At 39.6% G+C, this 10,984-nt stretch overlaps 1 protein-coding gene across 19 annotated transcripts in view; it reads right to left on the bottom strand.

The window, feature by feature from the left end:
* Nucleotides 1–295: 295 nt before the first annotated feature.
* The window catches only part of CCDC30 (coiled-coil domain containing 30), a 141,734-nt gene continuing 131,045 nt past the window's right edge, over nucleotides 296–10,984 (bottom strand). For 17 of the 19 annotated variants that reach the window (XM_058552098.1, XM_058552091.1, XM_058552103.1 and 14 more), the window contains 4 exons: nucleotides 8,786–8,922; nucleotides 6,775–6,889; nucleotides 1,007–1,074; nucleotides 296–657 (listed from right to left, as the gene is read on the bottom strand). In XM_058552098.1, the coding sequence (XP_058408081.1) occupies nucleotides 459–657; nucleotides 1,007–1,074; nucleotides 6,775–6,889; nucleotides 8,786–8,922 (519 nt within the window). In that variant the 3' untranslated portion in view covers nucleotides 296–458. The remainder of the gene's footprint in view (nucleotides 658–1,006; nucleotides 1,075–6,774; nucleotides 6,890–8,785; nucleotides 8,923–10,984) is intronic. The other 2 variants (XM_058552092.1, XM_058552101.1) reach the window with 2 other exon arrangements.

Genomic DNA, 10,984 nt, shown 5'->3' with positions numbered 1-10,984 from the left:
GCTATGACATATAGCTATCTACTGGGGCTTTGGGGGGAAAAATAAATAAATAAAATCTTTAAAAAAAAAAAAAGAATGTGGGATTATAGGAGGGTTTTTTTTTCTTTTTAAAGTGTTTGCTTTATTTTACTTTTAAAAAATAAATAAGAAAATACTCATGATAATAGTAAAGGATGCTGAATTAGCCATATATGTGCTCTGCTAAATAGGAACCTAATTAAGCCATTGAACTTGAACTTAAGTCATGACATTGATCAATACAAGGCATTTGAAGATATCAAACAAACTTGAGAAATCCATTTTTAGAACTGGTTTAATGAATTTATCAGCAATTTTGAAGACTCCTAGTTGATGTCCAATGGGGATCTGTGGTAACCCTTCTCCGTGTCATGTTCCACCTTCACGCTCAAGCTTTAAGTTAGCAGTTTTGATCGGTCTAGTTTTAGACATCAGTGATTTTATAGTTCTGACTTTTGGTCTTGTTCTTGGATGCAATGTGTCTCTTTCAAAGAAGCCACATTTACGTATCCAGCTTTGGAATTCTGTGAACACGAAAAAGACTCGAGGGAGTTGGGGTTTGCCATGGCTTCTTCTGTCTTATGTTCTTCAGTCTCTTGAAGACTTCCAACTGACTCTACCAAACCTGTTTCTGATAAACTAAAAAAGGCCACATATGAGGACTTCATGCAGATAGGATCTCGTGGTAGCACTCTGCAGTCACGGGGATAAGGCATCAATAGGATTTCAGTTTTTTACAACAGTCAAACACAAGAAAACCAAATAAAATTTACTTTAAACTTATGTTTATGGGTTATTTTCTACCTTAAGTCGGGATTCTGTCAGGTGTAGGGGTGAAGCAGTGGTGAGGGAAGAAGGCATTAGAAGAAGATTTAAGTACTAAATATAGAGAAAACTATCCCATGCTATGCTGTCTCAAGCCAGCAACTCAGGACTAGTTAGGCAGCCATGACTCAGGCATGCAGATGATTGTCTTGACTTTACTAACCTGGAGTTTGGTAACGGCAAGATTTTATTCAATGCTTCAAATTCAGGGATGTCACTAATTGTTGTTTCCTAAAGGGAAAGAAAAGATGAATATTAAAAATTATAATGATAAACCATTGGCAATATGATCCTAGAACTTATGCTTTATATATATTTTTGGTTAAAAATGTAATCCCCTCACCTCACACCTCTTAGAATGGCTATCGTCAAAAAGACAAGAGATAAATGCTGGAGAGGATGTGGAGAAAAGGGGACCCTTGTGCACTGTTGGTGGGAATGGAAACTGGTGCAGCCACTATGGAAAACAGTACAGAGGTTCCTCAAAGAGTTAAAAATAGAAATACCATATGATCCAGCATTTCCACTTCTGGATATATATCCAAAGAAAATGAAATCACTGCCCTGAAGATATCTGTACCTCATGTTCACTGCAGCATTATTTACAACAGCCGAGACATGGAAGCAACCCAAGTGTCCATCGACAGATGAATGGATAAAGAAATTGTGGTGTATATACACAGTGGAATATTATTCTGCCATAAAAAAAGAGAATGAAATCCTGCCATTTGTGACAACATGGATGGACCTTGAGGGCACATGCTAAGTGAAGTAAGTCAGACAGAAAACGACAAATAGTGTATGATCTCACTTATGTATGGAATCTAAAAAGAAAACCAAACTCATAGAACCAGAGATCAGACTTGTGGTTGCCAGAGGTGGGGGTGAGGAGGGGGGTGGGGGAATTAGGTGAAGGTGATCAAAAGGTGCAAACTTCCAGTTATGCGATAAATAAGTTCTGGGGATGTAATCTATGATGTGATGACTATAGTTAACAATACTGTATTGTGTATTTCAAAGTTGCTAAGAGAGTAGATCTTAAAAGTTCTCATCACAAGGGAAAAAATTGTAACTACATGACGTGATTGATGTTAACTAATCTTATGGGGTAACCATTTTGCAATATATACATATATCAAATCATGGGGGCCGGTGGCATAGCAGTTAAGTGCACATGCTCCGCTGCGGCGGCCCGGGGTTCGGATCCTGGGTGCACACCGACCCACGGCTTGTCAAGCCGTGCTGTGGCAGCATCCCATATAAAGTGGAGGAAGATGGGCATGGATATTAGCCCAGGGCCAGTCTTCCTCAGCAAAAAGAAGAGGATTGGTGACAGATGTTAGCTCAGGGCAAATCTTCCTCACACAAAAAAAATCATTATATTGTACACCTTAAACTTATACAGTATTATATGTCAATTATATCTCAATAAAACTGGAAAAAATTTAATCCCTAATACCTACAGAATATTTGGTAATTATAAATGTCATACTTTTTATATTAGTACTTTCACTACTACCTTGCTTTTTATATCTACTTTCCTACATGAATTACCTTGTATTAGTTGATATAATCATTCTATTTTATTTACTTAGGTAGGTTTTTACTTAATACTATGGTAAACATTTTCTGTCCCTTTAAATCATGGGGGGGGGAAAGGATATGTTTGACTTTAAAAACCAAATACACTTCCTCAGAAAAACAGATCAACATAGACCAAATTTTACATACAATTACAGGGGTTTACTGATTCCCCTGAACTTGGACCTCAGTTTAACCTTTGATATAAACCAACCAGTTTCTGTGAGAAATTCTTAGTTATCCTGAAAGAAATGAGAAGCTTATATAAGGAGGAGAGAAAGCTATAATGTATTGGAAATTTTCCTGGACTGGGAGTTAGGAGACCAAGGCTTGAATCTTGGCTCTACCAGTTAGACTCTGGCAACTCCTTCACCACTCTGAGTTTTGTTCCCTACATCTAAAATGTAAGATAACAATTAATGCCTAATCTTTCAGGGTTGTTGTGAAAATTAAGTAATATAAGCATTCCTAACCTATAGGAGGAACTCAATAAATGTTCAATATAAGAACAAGTGATGCATATGCACTGAGAGAAAGGAGCCATCATTTATTGAATGCCAACTACTTGCCAAGCAATATACTAGGTAATTTATGTGCAGTATTCTACTTTATCCCCAATGACCATCTTTGTAAAAACAAATATACACATATGTATATATATATACACACACACACATATACATGTACATTTATTTATTCTTGTAATAGCTTTATGGGATATAATGCACATACCACACAGTTTACTCATTTAAAGTGCATAATTCAATGGTTTTTAGTATATTCACAGAGTTGAACAATCATTACAATGATCAATTTTAGACCATTTTCATCACCCTCAATATAAACTCAATACCTTTTAACTACAACCCACTATCCCTCAAGCCGTCAGCCCTAGGCAACTACTAATCTACTTTCTATGTCTATAGATTTGCCTATTCTGGACATTTAATATAAATGGAATGATACAATTTGTGGTCTTTTGTGACTGGCTTCTTTTTTACTTCACATAATATTTTTAAAGTTCATCTATGTTATAGAATGGATCAATACTTCATTCCTTTTTATGGCTAAATAATATTCCATTGTATGAATATACCACATTTTATTTATCGATTCATCAGTTGATAGACATTTGGGTTGTTTATACCTCTTGGCTATTATAAATAATGCTGCTATGAACATTCGTGTACAGACTTTTGTGGGGAACAGCCACCTTTGAGTGTTATTACTTCATTTTCCCAAATGAGGGAACTGGAAGGTAAATAAGGTCTCCCTTCTTCACATAACTAGTAAAATGCTGAGCTGGGATTTGACATATAAGGTGAAATGAGAAAAACTATCAAGGACACAAAGCAAGATTTTGAGAGGGGAGGATTCAGAAAAAGCTTTATGAAAGAGAAGGTATTTAGGTTGAATTCTAAGGGACAGTAGGAACCAGCCAAGAGAAAATCTGGGGGAGGGAAGTCATGGGAGAAGGCAATGGAGGGAGCTGATGCGTGTAGGATTCAGGGACCTGGACAGTGTGCAGCAGAGTGGAGAGGGGAACCAACGAGAGATGAGATGGGTATGATTGACAGAGGCCAGGTCATGGAGAATATGAAGACCATGTTGGAAAATTTGGGTTTTATCCTTTAGACTGTGGTAAGTCATTGCATGGTTTTGCATCATATGCTCAGATTGTACTTTCTAAAGACTTCTCTGGCTACAGGCTGTAAGAACAATAGCACTTCAAAAGACAAAAGCTGGGAAGATGGAGGAGAGGAGATGGGATGTGTCTTTCCAAGTAAAGGAAATACACAATGCAGAGAGAGGAAAGGTCAGAGCTTTTGGGGAAACAGTGAATAGATTAGTCCCATTTGATCAGGCTTGTTTGATGTCAGAAAGGTATTTGGAATATGGAAAGTTCCTATGTGGCTTCAGTTCTTCTGGCTTAGATATCAACAACTCCCGAAGCCTTCCTTAACAACCCCCAGACAGGTCTAGATATCACTCCTTTTGCTTCCACAGCATTCTGGGCCTACTGCTATTGTAGAACTTATCACAATGTATGGTAGTGGCCAGTCATATGACTGTCATTCACACTAGGCCCGAGTTCTGTGAGGGCAGACACTGTATCTTGTTCATCATCATATACAAACCATAGAGGGAACAGTATGAGGCCTGGCACACTGTATGTGCTCAATAAACATTTGTTGAATGAATGAACTTGATCTTATAGAAAAGGAATTCTCTGAAGCTCTTCGAGATGAAGCACTTTGAAATCAAGCAGTGCTTCATGAAGATCAGTCTAGATGCATGGGCAGGACAGATTAGAAGAGGAGGCAAGACTGAGAGGAGATGAGTTAAGAACTTGTTGCAGTAACCCAGGTGCTAAGTGCTTGGGACACAGTGGGTAACAAGATGGACATTGTTCCTGCTCTCATGGAGTTCATAATCCAATAGGGAAGAAAGATGGAATTACAGGAAGCATATTACAGGAAGCAATATGCCTATTACAAGGCCATGTCCCTGGTTACTCCAATGCCCCTGAAAGGGAAACAGCCAACTTAGGGTATTATGACATAGTGGCTAAGAACAGGGGACTAGAGAGAGTTGGCTTCAGTCCTTGCTCTTCTACTTATTAGTTATGTGCCTTGGGCAATGATGTCATGTCACCTCTCTAGATCTTAGTTTCTTCAGCTGTGAAAATGGAATGACAGACATCAGGTAAGATTATTTGATGGATTAAATGAGATAATACACATAAAATGCTTAGCACTGTACCAGGCACATAGTGTGCACTCAACAAATGTCAAGCTGTCACCATTTTAGCCCCTGAGTTGTTACAAGGAAGGAAGAGATCTAGGATGTGTCTGATCTCGAGGATCTATATACTGATCTTTTGACAGTATGTGATACTCAACTACTGAGAACCGGGAGATCTGGGCAGGGTAAGCAGTAGCTGTGTGACCTCAGACTTATCATTTAACCCCCCTGGGTTTTATCTCCCTCCTGTATAAAATGAGAGGATTGAAGTGAAGGATCCTTAAGATTCTAAGTTTAAAAAAAATTTTGGAGTTGTTTCCAATAGGTATCAAGATGTTACAAGTTGGTACCTTTGTCACACATGGAACATTGAACTTGAGGTACTACAGTCCTGACCCGTGTGACATTTCTTATCTTGATTTGAGGATAATATTATAGATCTCAAAGCCATTGGTCCTAGTGTATACTCCATTAAGGCTTCTATAGTACTTATTCATGTATGTCTGTCCTTCTCTACTAGACTGAAAGCCTCTGAAAACAGGGTCTATCTTCATATTCCTAGGACCTAGCATAGCTCCTGGAATTGATGAATGTTTGTTTAATGAATGATTAAAGTAAAACAGTAAACAACTAGACAATTGAGAACAGTTGTAGCTCAAGCAAAGACGTAAATTATTGGAAATTAGGCCATATAATCTAGCGGTTCTACTTTTGACAAAAGTTGCAAAACAACTCATATGGCTTGGAAATAATCACCTTTCTGAGAGCAAACAAGATGCAGGTCTTAGGCTCATAGCAATGGTACCCGACAAACAGGATCTACTGTGAAGCATCCTGGGAAGAAATGTCTAGCAGGTGATACAAGCCAGGGAAGAAAGCAAGCAGCCTCTATCCTGGATTCAGAATGCAACTCTGCTCACTGAAGTCCCTCTTCTGACTTGCTCACCAGCCAGACTCTGGACCTTGTCTGAACCTACACTGTTTGCCGCATCTCTCTGGACTTGGCTACTTGTCTGCTTGGATTTTTGTAGCATAATTGCTGTTCTCTGACTCAGATGTTCTCCTTAGGCTTGACTCCTTGCCAGACTGGACTAGCTTCACTTTACCTCTCTGAGCCTTAGATGTGCTCATCTCTCAGAGGAGTCTAATACATGGCAAACAGGGTTGTTGAGAATGAGGCATACATGTGAAAACATTTAACATTCATTCATTCTCAAATATTTATGGAGCACCTGTCCATAGATACAATGACATATGAGACACAACCCTTGCCCCGCAGGATTGCTGCTGAGTCGATGACAGACAGAAGTAAAAAGGCAATGACAATGTAGTGTATTAAGGAAGAAGCTATGAGGCATGCACAAATTGCTTTGGGATCACATGGGAGGAGAGAGTTCAATAAAAGCTGACCCAATGAAGAGCAATGCTGGCCAAGAGCAGTCTCAGGGTCTGCTGGCCTGGGGTGCAGCCATTGAGCCTGTTTGCCACAGCCCAGCATGAGCCACGTGCAGACTACAGTACGAAGAAGAGAAGGGAAGAGAGGGTGCAGCGTCCTTGGCAACCCAAACTTCACACTAAGGACCTGACAGGAAGCACACGTGTTACCTCTCCTCTGCGAATCTGGATGCTCCTTATAATGCGCTCTAAGAGGCCAACCTGCTGTGTGAGCCGGAGACTGTTTTCCTGTAATTGTTTATTTTCTTTATCCAGGACAAGTACTCTAAAAATGGGATAAATCAGAGGCATCACTAACAATTTCTGTGTCATTACTAAAAACACAAAACTATGTCCCACTTCCCACTAGTTCTGGGTCTTAGCCTAGATTTTAGAACCAACTTTGGCAGACTAATTCCCATCATATTCCACGATCAAGTAAAAATTAATTAGCTTCTGGCCTGTACATAGTCATTAAATACATACTGAGAACAGAGACATACTATATGCAAGAATATGAAAGGCACACTTCCAGCCCTTGAGAAACTTCAGGAAGGAAATGAGCCCATTTAGGAGTGGGGCTGAAACAAGAGACTGCATCCCTTCAGACATTGTAGCTACACAGCCTGCATCTGGTTCTGATCTCAGTCATCCTGTACTTTGGCAGTAGTACTAGTAGTACTAGTAATAGTAGCAGCTGCATCCATTTACCAAGTACTACCATGGACTTCAGCACTGACCTATCCACACAGTAAGCACTTAAAACTTTTCATGTATTAGCTCATTTAACCCTCACAACAACCCATGAAATAGATAGTGTTATGAAGCCTATTTTACAGATGAGGAAACTGAGGCTCAGAGAGGGGAGAGTAACTTGTTGAAGAAGGTAAAACCAGGACATTGTAGAGCTGGGATGCCAATGCAGATCTTTCCGACTTCTCAGCCTGGCTCTTAACCACTACACCAGGCTCACTCTCCAGGGCCACAGTTTATCTAGGACACATGACAGTACCATGGTTTTGATCAGAGATTTGTGTTTGCGTTCTGATTCTGCCACTTACTAGCTGTGTGACCCCTGGTAAATTACTAAATCTGAGCCTCAGTTACCTCATCTGTAAAAGGAGTAAACATCCTGCAGAAGAAACTTACTGTAAGGAAAACATCCACGTCCACTCCGGGTCATCAGAGTGGGTCTTCAGGAGGGCAGGAGGGGAAATTATTAATGTTAAGGCAAGGGTAACGAGTCAATTGTGTTGGGATGTCAGAAGCAATGACATCATTTGAGAAGGTCAATGGATTATACAGAGTATACAAAAGGGAGACACAGACAGTAAAAGATAATCAGAGACTCTCCCACAGTGGCAGAAAGGAGAGTTCCTGTCTGCTTGGCAGATCCCTCCCCAGACTGCGGTGCTGTGGGGTCTCAGGCCAGGCTGCTGACGCTCACACGCTGCCCTACCACGGACCAGGCTGGGTGAGTTCCCTAAACTCGCTGACCTTAGCTTCTCATCCATAAAGTATGGCTATAATAGCGCCTCCCTTCTGGGATTGGCGTGAGGATTGAATGAATAGAGCGAGCTTAGAACAGTGACTAGCATGGAGTAAGTGCTCAAAAAAATGTTAATCACTATAGTTATGATTGGTGACACTATCTGTTAAGATCAACCCACTCTCTTTGCTCTAATTCTACACTCCAAGAAACCTTGGATTGTAATTAAATTTTCTTATAGAGAAGAGAATGCTTGGGCTGGCTGATATATGAATTTTCATCTTTTGGGCATATTTCTCATTAGAAATTAATATATTGATATCTTGTGGGTTTCATGAATTGAAGTCACTCGTATGAGCCTGGCTCTCTCTTGGTCTACCTTGATTCCATAGGTATCAAATGATAAAGATGAGTGTCAACACACACAAAGTGACAGGCCAGAATGAGCACAGCCGGGTCCTCAGGGAGGCAATGCCACCGTGAAAGAGCCTATCTGAATGGTCAGCCATGATATTTCTCTCTTTAATTTCACAACTTCTGCCACTTGTATGACCTGCTGAAAACAGCAGATGGCACAGTAACAGCTATGACAGGCCACAAGCTCAAAGGACAGTCTCCGGAACGATTGCTTTGTTAAGGGAGACGCATCCTCTTTGTGGGGTTCACTGGCAACTCGGGCCCGACAGCACCCACCTGCTCTGGACTGAAGATATTATCCATTTGTTGCTGTGGATCAATTCTTCTTGCTCTGTGAGTTCCTCCAGAAGCTTCCTATTTTCTAGGAGCAGGATATTATTTTGGGCAGTGATCTGGTCCTGGAATGCCTTCTCCTAGGGATAAAAGCCCCCTAATTACCACAGTAGGAGAAAGCATTATAAATGTAAGAGCATCAGCCTGTTTCTAAACTCTGACAGCAAATTTCCCTTGTTCATTTTTTCTCTCCCCTCCTCTGGTCTGTTTTCAGCTGTTTGCTGACATTGTCCGCTAGGTTGTTCTTCTATTTATTTTGGTTATTTTATGTCATGTAATTTGTTTGGATATTTACTCATTCTTTTGGGGTAACATTTAAAAATATCTGAGCACTCAACTTCCAATAAGGTCCCAATGCTCTCATCTGTATTCTAATTCCATAAGTATCAAATCACTAACAAATACAACTGAATTCTCCAGATTGAAAAAATTTTTCCATATAATACATTTCCATCTGCTTTGGACTTAGAGTCTTTTTAAGGCAAAGGGAGGAAGATGGGTATTTAGCCAGCTCACTTGGCAACCACTGCCAGCATCTCAGTTGGCAAGTCAAGCGTGTAAGCCAGGCACTGAGAATCTCCCTGCAGTGACGACGCCGAAGTGATTTCGAGGTTGACACCATGTTTCAAAAGCAACAGTTAGTGAAGTTAGAGCTAAAATGATAAAGGAGTGTATCTTGTGAAAAAACACTAATTCTTACATTGAGTCAGTAGATATTAGTAAATCTCACTGTTGGTGAGGAGTTTAGAATCTCAAAAGTGTAGAATTGCCCTTCTCACTTCACCAATGACCTGCCAATGGCAACAGGCATGTGCCTTCACCTATTTGTGTTTTTTCGTCACCTGCCAATGGTGGGAATCAGTGGGGGTGGGAGAAGAACGATTCACCCTCTGGCAGATAGGTAGATTACAGGGTTAAGAGGGGCAACTTGCTTTCTTTTAAATAAGGTACTAATATAGATCATTCAGAAAAGACTGTCTATATATATGTAATCTAAAAAAAAAAAAGACAGAGAATAGATTGGTGGTTGCCGGAGGCAGGGGGTGGTACGGTGGGCAAAATAAGTGAAGTGGGTCAAAAGGTAGAAACTTTCAGTTATAAAACAAATAAGTCATGGGGATATAATGTACCAGCATCATGACTATAGTTAATAATAGTGTACTGCATATTTGAAAGTTGCTAAGAGAGTAGATCTTAAAAGTTCTCATCACAAGAAAAAAATTTGTAACTATGTACGGTAACGGATATTAACTAGACTTATTATGGTGATCATTTCACAATATATACAAATATCAAATCATCATGTTGTATATCTGAAACTAATATAACATTATATGTCAATTATATCAAAAAAAAGAAACGACTGTCCATCTATTATTAAAGAATTATAAGGAAGGAGATTACATTACGTTCTGAAACAAACCATTCCAGATTTTAAAGTTCTTCATCCAGGACCCTTCAATGTCTAACAATAGTCTCCCCTGCTATAATTTGAATATATTTATGGTAAGGATTGAAAGTAGAGGCAGCCGTCCCACAAACAGTGCTCTATGCAGTTATAACTGGATTAGAAAGAAACTGAATGGGGCAGGCTACTGACACCCTGTCCTTTGGAAATACTGTATTTTTCTGAACCAAAATATCAGGAGACCAGCCCTAATAATAGGATAAAATATTTGGGGAAATCTAGTTTGAATGGTCACAACAGTCAGAGGACTCAGCTGGCTCACTGTATAAAGAGAAGGCTGAAGGAATGAAACCCAAAAAAGCAGCATTATTTTCTGGCAACTTAGTGCTTAGAAAGACCAGACTTTTTATGCTAAGGCTTTGTTCATGGGCCCTAAAATAGTAAAATCAGGACCTCCAGGTTTGTACCACTGTACATGAAAGACCTCACGTCAGTTTTCTCCAGGCTAAGTATTTCCAATTCTGTTAACAATTTCTCTTGTGAATTATGCATCCACCGATTAACATATTTCTAAGAGATTTTACACTAAAAAGAAGAAAATAACATCTATGAAAATTTATATGTGCCAGGTACCACTTTAGGCATTTCATATTTTAATCCTCACAAAAGCCTTGTAAAGTAGGGATTATTTCTCTCATTTTACAGATGAGGAAAATGACAGACAGGGCCTTGTG

The sequence above is a fragment of the Diceros bicornis genome, chromosome 13, assembly GCF_020826845.1.
Source record: "Diceros bicornis minor isolate mBicDic1 chromosome 13, mDicBic1.mat.cur, whole genome shotgun sequence".
Lineage (NCBI taxonomy): Eukaryota > Metazoa > Chordata > Mammalia > Perissodactyla > Rhinocerotidae > Diceros > Diceros bicornis.
The sequence above is the reverse complement of the archived record's forward strand: the minus strand, read 5'-3'. Positions and strand labels throughout refer to the sequence as shown.